General features: G+C 34.4%; 1 protein-coding gene across 15 annotated transcripts in view; it reads left to right on the forward strand.

The window, feature by feature from the left end:
• The window catches only part of LOC117576669 (RNA-binding protein Pasilla), a 39,982-nt gene extending 22,876 nt beyond the window's left edge, over window positions 1–17,106 (forward strand). For 4 of the 15 annotated variants that reach the window (XM_052007193.1, XM_052007192.1, XM_052007195.1 and 1 more), the window contains 6 exons: window positions 4,360–4,567; window positions 6,362–6,427; window positions 7,272–7,415; window positions 7,489–8,129; window positions 8,190–8,733; window positions 9,731–17,106. In XM_052007193.1, the coding sequence (XP_051863153.1) occupies window positions 4,360–4,567; window positions 6,362–6,427; window positions 7,272–7,415; window positions 7,489–8,129; window positions 8,190–8,733; window positions 9,731–9,951 (1,824 nt within the window). In that variant the 3' untranslated portion in view covers window positions 9,952–17,106. Of the gene's footprint in view, window positions 1–1,152; window positions 1,499–3,523; window positions 4,568–6,361; window positions 6,428–7,271; window positions 7,416–7,488; window positions 8,130–8,189; window positions 8,734–9,730 lie in introns of those variants that run through there. The other 11 variants (XM_052007196.1, XM_034261655.2, XM_034261657.2 and 8 more) reach the window with 7 other exon arrangements.
• The last annotated feature ends 108 nt before the right edge of the window (window positions 17,107–17,214 follow it).

The raw sequence follows: 17,214 nt of genomic DNA on the forward strand, positions 1-17,214 counted from the left end.
AAATTAGTGCCAAATGATAATGTTTGTAAGACGCAGTGCTGGAGCCGCAGCATTCGAACTATTGTTGAATTTATTATATTGGTATATCCGAAAAGAGATGTGCAGGTATCGTAGAGTCGATCATGCATGTTTCTCGTTGCCTTCTTGATTAGTCATGGCAATCAACATTTCTGACTTCAATGAGCTTTCGTCACAACAACAACGATATCAGGGTGAGAGGATGATCTCATATTCGAGTATTGTTATTACAAATGAGCGATTGCATGCTCTCACCATGCAGGTGGGGAATTGGGTATTTAGGTTTGTTTAATTCTCTGCATTTTTGTAACAATTATTAAATATTATATTTTCCAATTTTCTTTTTTATCCAATTAATATGTACATATGTGTTTATGTAAAGATGTAAAGTTTTTGCGCCAACTAGTAATTATAATTGTTATTGTATATTATTGAAAACAACATCATTGTTAACTTTTAACTTTGTTGACGAATTTCCATCAAAACGATAAAATGATAAAGTAACTGGCTCGTTTTAGCTTTGTTTTTTTTTTCATTTTTATTCTTTTGTCGATTAGAGTTATCCATAGCAATTCCCCACTTCCTGGTCATGCTAATTTAAGCTGGTAATTACAGCAACTCTGACAATAACGAGGTCACAGCTTAGATTGTTCGGCTTCAGTAAGTTATTGATTCTTCAATTTGATATCAACGAATATTCTCTGCTGTTTGAGTTTTGTTGCTGGTCTCATCTAAATATTGCATTAAGTATTATTATTATTTTTCATATTTGCTGTATTGTTCATCACTACTGTTCATATCAATATTAATTTGCACCAACTATTAGATGTACAAATACAAGAATACAGGAATGAAAGAAACATTTCAATGAATAAAACATAAATATATTTAAAATAATATTTGAAACAAATCTACTTACAATCGATACGAATGTTCCAAAAGAATAACTCAAGAACATATTCTCATACACACATAAATACATACATAGTACATATATAGAGATGCACACGCAGATTTGTTGTTGAAATGGCAGCACATTGATTAGTTGTTAATAATAAATTACAATAATAAGAATGACTTAATCGTACTATCAATGACTATATATCCATCAATCAAATTGTCTTGAACTCACAGCAGCAGCATTCCCGCAATAAAAACCAAACACAAATTTTGGGTGATACGTAATAACAAAATAAATCATTTGTGAAAACTGATAAAAAAAAAAAACAAACAAAAAAATAAAATAAAATCTATATTGAAAATTGAAAATACAACTTATAAGTGAATCTGGTTGCAACCCAACAACAAATCAATCAGCATCGTCATACGGATCTGGATCTTTTTCTGGCATTCAAACCGGGATTGCTTGGTGATCCAGATTGAACTAATCTGAATTGAACTGAACTGAACCACAAACACGCTTTCTGAACGAAAGGAGGAGGAATAAAGGATTTGAGAGCGATAGGAACACGGCTGAATGGTAAAGCTTTGGAAATGTCATAGTAATATACTTTTAATGTCAAACAACCACCTATTTCCATTCCATTCTTGGATGTTGTGTAATTTTCGTCATTAACTACTACTACTACTACTACTGTCGTATACTCTCTATTTATACATGGACATACTATCTATATATAGCACAAATTGAACAGCAATTGCAAAACATGCCATTTATTACTACCGTTATATTATTATTATTATTAAAACAATATCACCAAAAGGAGCGAAGCATAAGCAACAACAAAAATGTAGCTGATAACATTCAATCATCAGTCGCAAAAGTTTAAAAATCGTTCTTTTTACTACTATTATTATGTACATACATATATACATCAACTCAATGAATACCATCATCAGTCGTCAAAGTGTCTATGACGACCGCGATCGTGCAATCGTATCGTACAATCAACATCAGTCAATCAATAAACAATCGTTTAAAAACGCACTTCAATCAACAAACAATAATTACTGCTGCATCTGCTCTGCTGCTGTTGCCGCCACGTCATAACCTCCTCTTCTGGCAGAGTCCAGTTATAAGAGTCTGCCTCTAGACCCGTTACTATGTATGTGTGAACAGATGTGCACTCCCCAAAATCGTTTTCTCTCTCTCTCTGTCTCTCTCGCTCTCTTTTCTCGTTGTCCCACTCTAACTTAATGTGAATGTTTTGTGTTGATGTGATTTTAGTTGTCGCTGTTGTTGTAAAAATGTACGCCCATTTACGCCCACTAAGTGCTAAGCACACAATAACTATCAGAATAAAAAGCCACGTTCACCGCTGAGCGCCTCATACCGAAAAGCACTACCAACAATATATAATATAATCAACACAATTCTAATTGCCATCCAAGAAACACCGCCATGCCAGCAACGTCATTAATGTATAACAATTATTTGTGCCCTACTTGTATAACTCGACTCTACTACCTACTTGAATAACTCGACTCTACAACCTACTTGTATAACTCGACTCTACAACCTACTACTACTACTACAACTTCTACTACTATTACTACTACTAATACTACTACTACTACTACTACTTCTACTACTACTACTACTACTACTACTTCTACTACTACTACTACTACTACTACTACTACTACTACTACTACTACTACTACTACTACTACTACTACTACTACTACTACTACTACTACTACTACTACTACTACTACTACTACTACTACTACTACTACTACTACTACTACTACTACTACTACTACTACTACTACTACTACTACTACTACTACTACTACTACTACTACTACTACTACTACTACTACTACTACTACTACTACTACTTCTACTACTACTACTACTACTACTACTACTACTACTACTACTACTACTACTACTACTACTACTACTACTACTACTACTACTACTACTACTACTACTACTACAACTTCTACTACTATTTCAACAACCATCCAGCGCGCAGCTTTAGTATCGAATCAATGCAAAACCAGCTCAAACTCAAATCAATCTTGATCAATCAATTCAACTCAACTCAAGACAAATCCACCTAATCGAACACCACAAAATGTACTAAACCCAACGGCGTATTTTTCTGTCAATTAGATTTAATTATACTCGTATAACAACTATACACAGCCACAGCATCATCATCAAAAGCCATTATCTTGATGACGACAGTGCGACAGCCAAGTCAAATCGAGAACTTAGAGCTGCGTTTACACGATCAAAAACGAGAGAAAGATCAAAATGATGGACAGCTAATATTTGAGAATTTTGTATAATAATAATAAAAATGTTGATATTTGATTGAGAAATATAAAACCAAACGTCGACAGGCGTTGCCAAATTAGTTTGAGTCACTGGGATTCTCTCTCGACTCGTATAAACGCTTCTTCAAGTCAAGATCTTATCCTTTGTGTGTTTGTAAGTTTTTCTGAATTGCAAACAATTTGAAAATCTTTTTGAAACTGAGCTTAATTGAAACCCATATCTATTTCTTTTTCTTTTCGTTTATTGTCCAAGTTTTGAAATTGGAATCGCGTTGAATAAAGCAAATCTGAGAGGCAACAGCAAATCCAATCAAAAAATTATAACTACAAAAATAACTGTGCGTATTCAATACTATGTAACTGCAAACTCAGCAAAGTGAAACCGATAATAATAAATACAAAATTTAAAAGACTGAACACTTAAATCGCAAGAGTCAGAGAGACGTATTAACAAGCGTCAAAATTTACATTCAACTCTGCTATTCTCTCTTTCGCGCGTTCTCTCTCTCTCGCTCTCTCTCTCTCTCTCGCGTGCTCTTTCTCACCCTCTCTGATTCTTGCTGGGGTCTGTTTACAATGGAAAGTATTACGAATAGTGTTACTGGAATAAACACTGTGATCCAACAGTTGTTGCAGCATATGGATACAGATTTTTATACAAGCACCGCAACCTGTCAACGACAACAAAGACAAAAACAAAAACAGCAACAACAGCGAGAACAGCAAATGGACTATTCTGCATACCAATATCAGCATTCAGCGTTCACTCGCTTGGCGCAATTAGATCATACTAATCAGTATCAAACACCGCATTCCAAGATAGTAACAAATTCAGCCACATCGCCTTCACCAATAAATAACGGCGGCAACAGCAACAGCATCTCCAACAGAACCAGCATCAGCAACAGCAGCAGCAGCAGCAGCGGCAAAAGCAGCATTGCCAGTAGCCATCATAATGCTACATATTCATTAGCCGTTTTTAGCTATAAGCAAAAACAGCAGCATATACAGCAACAGCAACATCAACAGCAACAGACATTTGCACATAGCCAACCAATTCTAAGCAATAATCAACATCACTATCGCCAGATGGAAACACAGATGCAACAAATCAGCCCAAATGCCAACGTCAATACAACCCTCGACACGGAGAGCTCGTCAACTGCAGTACAACACCATGAGCAGGAGCAGGAGCAGCAGCTACAGCATCACCATCAGCATCAGCATCAAATTGAAAACCATGAGACAACGGCAATAACTGCCAGCTATAAGACTGTTGCCTCCTGTTGGTGCTACGGTGAGTTTGATCAAACACGAAATCAAATTCAGTAAAAACTACCAATCAAAGTGGCGCACAACTTCAAAGTACTCGTCAATCTCTTACACGTTCTCAATCTTTCTATCCTTCTTTGTCTTTTCATTTACAACATTACCAACTAAATACATGCTTTATTTAGCTGCCTCTCTCTCGCTATCAATCTCTGCTCAACATTGATTAAATACAATTATTGCGCTCTTCACCAACAACAATGTGAACAAAAAGGATAACTACAATAACTGCATCAATCAATCAATCAATCAATCAATCAATCAAACAATCAATCAATCAATCAGTTGATCAATCACTATCAATATCTCAACATTGGCTGCTACTGGCGACTCATCAATTTTAAACAAACAATCAATATGAAGTCAAAGTGTTCAAAATGACATCTGATGTAATACTGCTATTGTATAACAGCGACAAAACATACTTGCACACTTATACGCACACATAAATATACCGCCAGATCAAGACTCATATATACATCATAATTTATTTATGTGTACATAAGTACATACTACATTATTTTACTTTTATCTTATGCCCAAATATTTGCATGCGCTTTTGTTGCGTGGTTCGCAATGCTTTTACAATTTTTGGATGCAGTAGCTTCAGTGAAGCAAGGAACCCCTTTGTTCTATTAGCCTGTCGAGGGTTGTTGTCGTTAGCCTAGTTTGTAGTCCGCCTTTTCGTACTGCCTGCCATGCATAGGAAATGGGGTAAGCAACGGAACGCCCTCTTTCATGTCCTACTACGAGTATAAGTATCTGACTATATGTCACATAGATGTGCACGCACTCGGGTATTTGTCCCATGCCTGCAAGTGCTACTATATTTGTCACAAGACAACGACACAGTTTCAACTAACAACCAAAATCAGGAGCTGCCCTCCTTTGTGACTCATAAAAAGTCAATTGTGGTGGCAGCAACAGACTTTGTTCTACTATATTGCACTGCACTTTGGGGCCAGTCCCACCATTAGAAATATGGCCAGCTGCTCATTGAGAGGGGGAGGCCTGGTTGAAACATTTGATGCTACAATTAGAGAAATACGTTTAAATTGTAAATCAATTGTACTCCTTGCGGTACAATAGTACTTTATCTCGTAGTCCGCTCCTTCGATTATTCTGCTCTTTTTTCTGTCGGCCATGTCGGGCTTGACGAAGGCAAGGACACAGCCTAACCGAGACAAGAAGAGTAAAATCCATTGGCTCATCTCGGGGCAGAGGCAGTATGTCAATGGGTGGTTGCTCACTTGGTGCTAAGGTTGGTGCTAAGATTGGTTCTCCATGCTTCGAAGCAAATAGCAGGTAGATGCCACGCGATTGTTTTCATTGCTATTATCTCCACTGCTCTTCTCGGTGTGATAGACAATCTCCGCTTGACACATTTTGTAAATTGAAATTTTATTGTTTATTGGTGATCCAACATGTTGACCGACTACTGCAATTTATGCTGCTTGTGCTGCATTCGAGCATGTTGTATCTTTAAATTTAGTTATGGCAACACATCTTAACACATCTTGGACTCGCTAATCTCCGTGATTGAAGACAATAATTTGAAGCTCTCTATATGTATATTCATCAGCACACATATCCAAAACACAAACATACATATGTATCTCACACACACACACACAGAGGCGCAGTCAGAGTCACACCAAAAACACTTCTTTGACTTATGTTTCCTTGATGTAGAACTACTTAATCGAGGTCTTAATTATCTAACATAAACTAATGTTTTCGTTTATTTATATTCTCGTTTTAGGTGAGTCAGTTTGTTCTGGAATTGAGGTTGAAATTGAAAATAATAACAATAATCATAATCATCATGGTAAGCTTTGTCATACTTTCATTAAATACCATTCAAATCCATCTTTCTATTGCGAAAAAGCATAAGTTATGTTTCCAACAATTGATTTGGTTCATGTTTCTTTAATATCTCTCTATTTCTTTCTCTCTTCTATCTACTTATTTCGGTTTAACCTGATACTATCGTGCTTAATCACAGCTAAACGATAAATGTTGCCAACTTGCAATACATTAACTCTAAATCGTCTTTGTCCAATTGACCATTTCACCATTTGACCGGACCAACTGACCAGCTTAACTGACCCCTTGACCCACATTTAAGATGGAGATGATGTTTTCTGCTTTTGGATTTTTGTGGTTTCGGTTTCTCTCTCTCATTTGCCTCGCTTGTTTTGTGTGTTGCATCCTCATCTTCAAGCGCATCAGAACTACTCGACTCTCATTAAAAACAAAGCAAACAGCAACAGCAACAACAACACAATTATCAGCACACAGTCGATTCTTCCCCTCACCCAAATAACAAGTTCAATTTTACTAATTTAACTCTACTCAGAAGCAAGAACTAACAAAAAAAAAAACATAATAATAATATAAAGTAAGAACCAACAAAAAAAAAAATACATTTCGAACACGATTGCAATCGACATTTGTGCTACTGATGAGATGTAGAGTGACTGTCATTTCTAGAGTTTTACACTTTTAGCTTATAACAAAGATTTGTTATAATAGCAATGCTGCCAAAAACGCGTAAAATGTATATGTGGTTGATTAAAGAATTAATCAGTGCAACGGTAGTCAATGTAAAATTGGCTTAAAAGTGAACATTCATGAGTTGTTCATTGTATGAACTTGTCTTGAACTTTCAGGCGACACCACATTTCACATGAAGATTCTGGTGCCTGCGGTCGCCTCCGGGGCCATCATTGGCAAGGGTGGCGAGACAATTGCCTCGCTGCAGAAGGACACGGGTGCTAGAGTGAAGATGTCCAAGTCGCACGACTTTTATCCAGGTAAGCGGCTGCGGGCTGAGGGTAGTTTGATGGTCATTATAGCTCTCTATTCCTAACATCCTTTAATGGCCAGGTACAACTGAGCGCGTGTGCCTTATCACGGGCTCAGTGGAGGGCATCATGACTGTGGTGGACTTTATAATGGATAAGATACGTGAGAAGCCTGACTTGACCACAAAAATCATTGATGCGGAGTCCAAGCAGGCGCAGGAACGTGATAAGCAGGTCAAAATACTGGTGCCCAACTCTACGGCCGGCATGATAATTGGCAAGGGCGGCGCCTTCATCAAGCAGATTAAAGAGGAGAGCGGTTCCTATGTGCAGATCTCGCAGAAGCCGAAGGATGTGTCTCTCCAGGAGCGCTGCATCACCATCATTGGTGATAAGGAGAATAACAAGAATGCCTGCAAGATGATACTATCGAAGATAGTTGAGGATCCACAGTCGGGCACCTGCTTAAACGTATCCTATGCTGATGTGAATGGCCCCGTTGCTAACTTCAATCCAACTGGTTCTCCCTATGCCACAAATCAGAATGCCATTAACTCAAGCACAGCCTCATTGAACTCCACGCTGGGCACGACAATCGGTGGCGCGGCTACCGCAGCGAGCCTCTTGGTGAATGGCACTGGCATTAACCTATCACTGAACTTGGGTGCACCGAATCCGGCGCCCAATCTAGCAGTGGCCACACAGCTGCTGGAACACATCAAGGTAATTGCGATCGCCCTTTCGTTTATTTGAGCTGCAACTATGATGAAGCCCATCTTTCAGGTTGCCATGCGGGGTGCTGGCTACTCGGAGACGGTCACCACTGAGGTGTGCGCTGCGCTGGGTGTGCTTGCCAAATACGGAGTGCTTGGCATGGGTGTAGGCGTGGGTGTTACACACGCCAACGGAGCGCATCCGACGCTGGGCAATTATCTTGGCGTTGCTGCTCTGGATCAACAGACGGCAGCGGCGGCCTCAGCGGCCAATGCAAGCAACGTTTTTGGAGCTGTTGGCCAAGTCAATTTGGAGCAATATGCTGTTGCTGCTGCCGCTGCTGCAGCGGCCACTCGTCCAACGCCGTCGCAGCTGGAGGTGCAATTCGATGCATTCCGTCATCTGGGATCGGCCACAGCTCCTGCGACAACTCCTGTTTCGCTAAACAACAACAGCTTTGGATTAACCGGTGCCACCGGAACGGTCAGCAGCGCGCAGTTGGGAGCTGCTGCATCGATAGGCGGACTTAGTAAGAGTCCTACTCCGGGAGATTTGGGTGCCAAGGATTCCAAGAACGTAGAGGTGCCCGAAGTGATTATCGGCGCTGTCTTAGGTGGGCAACCCTTTTATTACTCCTATTAAACAACCAGGCAACAACTCCAACTCCAACTCCAACTACAACCACCACAATCAAACTCAACTCTTGCTCCTCAACAGACATTGCAATCCGTTTTCCAGCAAAAGCACAAGCATTCCCTTCTCCACACTCAATTCCAATTCGTTTGTACCACTATTAAGCTGCAGGCCTTAGTTGTAGTGTTGTATAACGATAGACAGCGATTGTTCCACATTCCATAACATTCCAAGTGACTCTAGGGGAAATGTTGCTATTCAATTCCCTAAAGAATTCCCCAATTTATATATGTCTTTCTGTATATGAACATAAGTAGCGAAATTTCTAGTCAACTTCTTGCCCTCTTCGCACATAGCACATAGCACAATCCATGATCCGTGATTCGTATAGCAATGATACTACATATTCCCCTCAATAATGTTCTAAATTTGATGATCCACGTTAAAGAGTCTAAATATTAAGGGAATAATAAAATCCCAATGTTTTTTCCTTAGCGTTAGACAATTTTACAATTTTACCCTGTTCATTTGACAACTAATCACATTCTTCGAGTCGTAACGAATTTCTTTCTTAAATTATTATGCACACACCCACACATGCATACACACATACATTTGTATGTCCCTAGGTATATTGTAAAAGTGCAAATATTGCAATTTTCAGTTGTTTGTTTTGTACGCTCAAGCCAGTGTAAAGTTTGCTGGGTTTTTTTTACTAACTGACCCATATTGTTAGACATTTGCCGATAAAGTTCGTTTTATATTTTTAGCATTTTTTTTTATTGATATTTTCACAAAATTCCAAATCACATATACGAGTATGTACCTTAGGAAATAAGTGATTTCTATATACATAACAAACACATGCATATACACATATGTATGTATGTACATATACATGATATAAAAGTGTTTATGTACACATATGCATATTTTATTTTTAATAATATTAACACCATCTGATGCAAATATTGCAGGTCCAAACGGTCGTAGTTTAGTTGAAATCCAACATGTTTCTGGCGCAAATGTGCAAATTTCCAAAAAGGGCATATTCGCACCTGGCACTAGAAATCGCATTGTAACCATAACTGGTCAGCCGAGTGCCATTGCCAAAGCGCAGTATCTAATTGAACAGAAAATCAACGAGGAGGAGACAAAGAGAGCGCGTCAAATTCCATTAACTACTGTTGTGAATTAAACAATCCTCAATCCAATCCAAGCAAGCAATCAAGCAGCACAACAACAAAAAACAACAACAACAACAACTACTACTACACCCCTTCTTATTATTAAATGCGTATTTCAACATAACCAAATGGTTAATTTCAAAAAGCAAAAAGATATAATATAATATACATAAATGTAAATGAAGAAAAACAAACGCCATAATTACATCTCCAAAACAAAAACAAGCAAACGAATAACAACAACATCGGCCGTTTCCGCACACACACACACATCCAACATATACGCAAACCCCCCCTCCCACACACACACACACACACACACACACACACATCCATACTCGCAGAAAGGCATATTAGCAATATGTCTGAACTAGTGATATGATATATTGCTTTTTCAGAGAGATATATAAAACAATCTACTCTATCTAAATGCTGATTTTGTTTTCCCATTATTATTTTCCATTGAAATATTAATATATATTAAACAGATATATTTCTCTCTTGGTATATCTTAATATATCATATTTATTTGAGTATGCAAAAACAAAAATAATGGGAAAAATGTTTATACCTCACTTTGTTGTTGTCCTCAATATGTTTGCGAGTTTTTTTTTTGCAATCTGACAAAAGAAAAAAATTATATATATACATACATAGATCTACATACATAGTTACATGTTGCATACATATTTTGTGCATTTGTGTGTATGCTTGCATACTGCGGATGCGTGTACTTATGTATGTATGTAGCCATACCGTTGTATACATACATACATACATACATACTTACATACATATGTATGTGCATGCATGCCTTTTATATACTAACTGTTGAGTCTTGTTTATATAACGTAAAACATAATACATAAAATTCACACAACCACACCCACACATTGATACATATGTAGACCTATGTATTTATGTTTTATAAACAAAGTACACATTATTATATCATTATGTTGAGTCTAAAAACGAGGATTATTTTTGTGTAATTGAGAGCGTTTTCAGTGAGAAAACTTCTGTTGACTATTCGAAAAAGGGTGTCTACATAAGGTAAATATTTCACTACACATACAAATCTATCTAAAAATAATTAAAATATAAAAACAAAAAATGAAAAACGAAAAACAAAAAACCTCACCAAAAACAAACAAATGCGTTAAAAATGCTGACAGGCTAGTGATAACTATTTGAAACACTTTTACCTCATATACGAGTATATCAACATTCTTATTACATCTCATGTTTTCTGTTGTTGCCCTCTTGTGCTTATTGCTACTACTAAATGCAAAACAATAAATAAACCAATTATGTATATTAATATTTTTATGTATTTAGCCACAAATATTTTATGATAATGTTGAAAATTTGACCATGATAATGTTGTTTATTGTTTTAAAAGAATGAAGAAGAAAAAGTGTTGTTAATGTTTTACGCTCACGTGAGTCTCCTTTTTGGTATTGATTTTGTGCTTCTTGTGTGTTAATCCCCATTTGATTTATATACATACATACGTGTGCTCTATGTATATTATGTATTTGAAGACATGCGATTTTTAAATTTCCACTTTGAAATGGTTCTTTTGTTTACTATTTTCTGGAAATTCCAGTCCCTCTTGTTAAATTCATAGAATTAAATATTTTTGAATTATTTGCACCATTTATTTGTGTCACATACTATATTAATCTTAAGTATTACATTTTCCAATTATTCACTTTATGCATCACAATATTGTTAAAAAGTTTAAACGACTTTTTCTTTGCTAAATTTGCTATCTTTCCACATACAAATGCCCCCGCCCCCTATTAGTTGATAAGTAATGTGCAATTATTCAATTTAAATTGAAAAAATTTCACTTTGATTCGATGTACATTTAGTTACTCCCGACGACTTTAAAAAAGACAAACTTTCCCACAATCAAATCATTACAAATATAAATGTAACATATATACAAACATATATGCATAGTTGAATATTATATTAGCATCACATTTCAATATTCTTCCATTCATTAATACACGCACACATATAGTACATACACATCCCCATGTCTATGCGAAAACACCTTGATAGAAATGCATTAAATGTAATGTGAAATTAAGTGTTTTTTTTGCGCCTTACTACATATTTAGTTTAAATTTATATTTTATTTTACCAAAAAATAAACAAAACAAAAAAAGAATAAAAATAAAATAAATCCAACTGAAATGAAATTTATAAAAATTATGAAACTTTGATAAAGAGAAAATAAACAAACAATTTGAAACATTTCAGTGTGTTTAATTGAAAGCACCAATCAATATTGGTGCCCCCAATCAATCAATCCATTACCACGTTTAACCAGCACCCAACTAACTGCGTAATATAAACAATTTAGCAACATTATCATGCCAATTCAACAGTCAGTCAATCAGTCAGTCAGCCAGTCAGTCAGTCAGTCAGTCGAACGCACTCAAAAGAGTATGCTCGTAAGCGGTGTCAATAAGATCAATCCACCAGGTTAATCTGTAATGCAATTAAATCATTGAAAACGCTCACAAATCTATAATTATTGATCCCGAAAACCACCCGTAAGTTTAGTCTCTAAATATAAGTTCAAAAGTTGTTTACATCTATTGTTTAACTAGTGTTGTTAAATCTGACCTATAATTGTTTTCATTTGTGCAATATTTAATAAATAATATAACAAATAATAGTTTCATAGTTAAACTGCGCCACAACAGAGAAACAAATACAATATGCAAATCCAAATTGTGACAAATTATGCTTTAAATTATGTTTGCATAAATGTTGTTTCAAAACAAAGCAAATAAATTTTAAATTGAACAAAACTTAAATAAAGCAAAAAATAATAGTAAAAGTAAAGTCGTAAGTGCTAGTGTGCCTTGAAATATGCAAAAAAAAAAAAAAAAAAAAAAACAAAAAACGATAAGAAAAGAAAAAAAGAGAAAAAACAAACAATGAAAGAATTGAAATTTGTGTTCTGTTTCTTTTAACTAAATATATTTGTTTGAGAATATAAATAACATTTTTAAGCTTCATTGTGAGAAATGGATTACCAATGCGATCACAAGATAATATGAATCATTTCAATGAAAAGGAAAGGAAAGTTACAAAACATTCAAAAATAGTCAATCATGAAATGAATGTCAAACCAAAATAATAATCAAATAATAACAACAATGATTACAACGATACGATACATACTTAGTATAGAAATTATTATAGCTACATTAAAATCACAACAATTTGTTCAATTCAACCAAATCACAACAAGCATACAACATATAACCTCTGCCTCTCCAGAACAAGAACAAACAACTACCAAAAACCAACAGAAACAAGTAATCGTACATTTTATCATCTTTTTTTGTCATGGCGAACCCAAAGAGGATCAACGGGGCTGCACAGACAAAGACATTGCCTAGGCACAAGGCACAAGACACAAGACACAAGGCACAATCGTTTCACAGTTACTTCATGAACACACATTATTTCGCATCTACATAAATACAGCTACACATAACCCATTCATACATTGAAGACAACATTCGAACAATTACCTTTTCTCACATGCGCGGCGTACTCATTGAGTTGATGTTAAATATATGAGTTTCTTAACTTAAAGTAGGGAAAACATGAAAAAATTATGCAAATATATGGGGATGTATATATTTGCACTGAATCTGTGATATATAATTAAAAACAAAAAATAAAATACAAATATCGAGTAAAACGGTATATGAAATTAGTTATGAAATAAATAATTAATTTCTGAAATGAAATGTCGAAAAGCTTTACTTCAGAAGCAAAACAAAAGAATCAATTAACATGTAGCGTGGCACTTCTCATTTTCCCAGTATATATTATGATAATTCCTGCTCGGAATGTTCGAGTATTTTTTGTTACTAATCAAGTGCAAGAAAATGCGATTGATTCAGATTCTAGGTATCTGTGTTACATTCATGCATGTTGTTTGCCATGCTTTTACGCCAAGCAAGATGATCTGTGCACTGTGCACGATTCATTCGTATGACGAAAAAGAAGATAAAATGTTAGAAATTGTAATTGGTTTAGTTATTCGTTGGTTTCTGCCGGACAGTAGGTGTGCTTACCGCTTGTTTGGATTTATTGTTTTGAAAGCAATTGAGCTCTTGCTGTAAATTAATGCTTTTTTTTTTATTCTATTACCATGTATCAATATATGTATGTACGTTGGATTTTCTCCAATTCATTTATTAGCTTGATCCAAAAATAAAGGGAAATCAATGGATCACACTTCTCCGAATTGCAATCACAAACATACATACTATACATGCCTTCGCTCATGTCGACCCTTCACAAGTCACCACACTGTTTAAATCCATACAATGTCATCCACAATTATGATCAATGATAGCCTTCCCGATATGTTGGCAAGTTATATTCAAGTTTTCTACAAATTACAACAATAATGTATTGTGCTGCTGTTATTTCAGCGATGAAGTCTATTAGAGTTAAATTAATGCAAACATAAATAACTTTTATTAGCTACATGTATACAAATGCATACTTACGTAACTTAAAACAAAAAACAAAAAACAAGAAACAACAAATATTTCAGTTTTGAAAACTTGTAGTGAAATGTGAAAATATCAAACCGAAAGAGAATCTGTAAAATTTAAACAATAAATAAATTAAATACATAACCTTACACATATATATACTACATTCAGACACAAAGAATAAACAAGTTGAATTTAGCAGCATAATTGTTATATTTTTTCCGATTTTTTAAAGTTATGATATACATACATACATATATTCTATACACAACCTGAAAGAAATTGTTAAATATAATTTGTTATGCTTTGTCTCCCACGCTGTTATTAGAACAATTTAATAATTAAATGCATATTTACAATTACTACTCGCATCATATTTGCAGATAATCGTGTGGAAAAAACAACTGACGCAAATCGTTTAGTTAAAAAAATAAGACAGAGGATTAAAAGTAAACGTTTATATTACGAATACGCATCGCGAACACGCAAGCGTTTTGCGAGTGCGAAAATTGTTAGGTTGATAGGTCATTCTCCTTTGAAATAAAAAAGGATAAACTAGAAAATCACTTGGAAAATAATATAATCACTATTAGACATACATAAACAATTCAACCCAATTGCCAATTTGTGTAAATAATTTGGCTTACAATAATAATAGTAAAATTCCGTCTACAAATTCATTCAACAACAAAATGAACCATTTAAAACTTAAAGTAATATTTAACAAATTATATCTATAATATATAAACAAGCATAATTAATGTACCTACAATAAATGCATTGATATAAACAAAAACCATCAAAATTATTGTTAGCGCGATACATTATCTTATATAAATAGTTCATACATCAAGTAATAGGTTCATTGATGATACCCAAGAGTGATGTTGCACTAAATTGAATCTACAAATCGCAAATCGTCACCCACTCACAAGTGACGCATGGAAGCTTAGGGCAAATGCTTGGAACCTTTATGTGCCACCATTGAAATTTTCATTAGCATTTTCGATTTCTCTGTCGTTGGCAATAGGAACATTGTGGTGTCAATAAATAAAATAAGATGTGTTTCCTTGCGACTTTAACGAACTGAAAACGAAATTATATTTATTAGTTTTCTCCCAACAAACCAGAAATCTCTTAAAATAGCCAAAATCCAAAAACAGTCACAGTCAGATTATACTTTCACCGTATTTGATCACAGATCACAGATTAATACAATAATTTAATGTGCCCAACATTATCAGTAAATATAGTTAAATCGAAACAAAGTTAAGGGTTTTCATTTTAAATAAATTCTCATCATAGGGGTAGAGAGAATAGATACGGGACTACGTTTAAAAGCTCATAAATCTTGAAAAAATATAATTAATAACAAAAAAAGAATAAAAAAACAAAAAGAGAGAAAATCGATGCCTTCTCGTTGGTACTTATTTATTGTTGTTGAGCAAATGTTAAAAACAGCAACAAAATGAAAATTCAGATATTTAATATTTTAGTTAAAGCTTTTATACAAGCCATTAGATTAAACTTTGTCAATAAAACTAAAAAACACCAAAAGCAAATAATTATATGAATGTGGTATGCACTTGCAACATCCAAACAATATCTCAAAATTTCTTATGCACCTTCTTAATTAAGTACATACCACACATATGAAGAGTAGTTGTCAGATATACATACATCCATATAAAGATGCCCAAACTTCCAAATAGCCACACAAGACAACACACAGACATTTTCTTAAGCTCCATTGCACTTTCCGAAATATTAACTCTCAATATTATGAAAATACACAGTTTTACACTTCTATTCCATTAATTTGAAAGATTGAGTCATTTTAAAATCGTAATCGCAGAACATTCAGCAACGCAAATGCTAAACATCATGGAAACTCATTCAAAAGTAAAAGTAATAAATCTTTTATGATTTGACTGTGATAATAATAATGACAAAAATGAAGTAAAGTGAAGTGAATGGATGAACAATTAACAAAATTAATTGTAAATTACAGAATGTATAAATTAAAAATATCTATACACGCGAATGTATGTACAATTTACGTAGGCCACGGCTCTTAAACAAACCCAATAAGTAGAAAGAAATTCTTTGGTATGCGCTTATTGTGCAACACCTTATACGACATAGCGTATGTTACTTGAATAGCGTTGATAAGTACATATTTATTTACGTTTCGAGAAAAGAAAAATTGCAAAAACTAAAGTATACATATAAAAGTTTTACTTATACAAATTAGCAAAATATTTAAAACAATTTTAGCTGCAAGTGTCGAATATGTCGACAATGGAAAATTTTCATTCTCAATTAAATGCAATAAATAATTAAATATAACAAAAATATAAAATAATAAATAAAACAAATCAAATGACATTTAGTTATGCTCTTCTACAAGTATAAATTTAAACGAAATTTTATAGTGATGGAGTCCATACAGCATTGCAGAGTATTTTATAAATTTGTATTTATTTCTTATTTCGTTGGAGATCGCAAAATACAAATTTAAAAAAAAAAAACATACTCACAAACCTCAAAGTACTATTAAAATTACAACAAAATTTCAAATTACAATTAGTCTCTTAAAATAAAACCAAAAAACAAAAAAAAGGATAATAATAATAAAACAAATCGTAATGTAGCCCATTCAATTTTTAAAAGAAAACATAGTTTTGCAACTAATCGTATAATAAAACCAATCTTGTACAATTTGGAAGT

Source organism: Drosophila albomicans, chromosome 2R (assembly GCF_009650485.2).
Source record: "Drosophila albomicans strain 15112-1751.03 chromosome 2R, ASM965048v2, whole genome shotgun sequence".
NCBI lineage: Eukaryota > Metazoa > Arthropoda > Insecta > Diptera > Drosophilidae > Drosophila > Drosophila albomicans.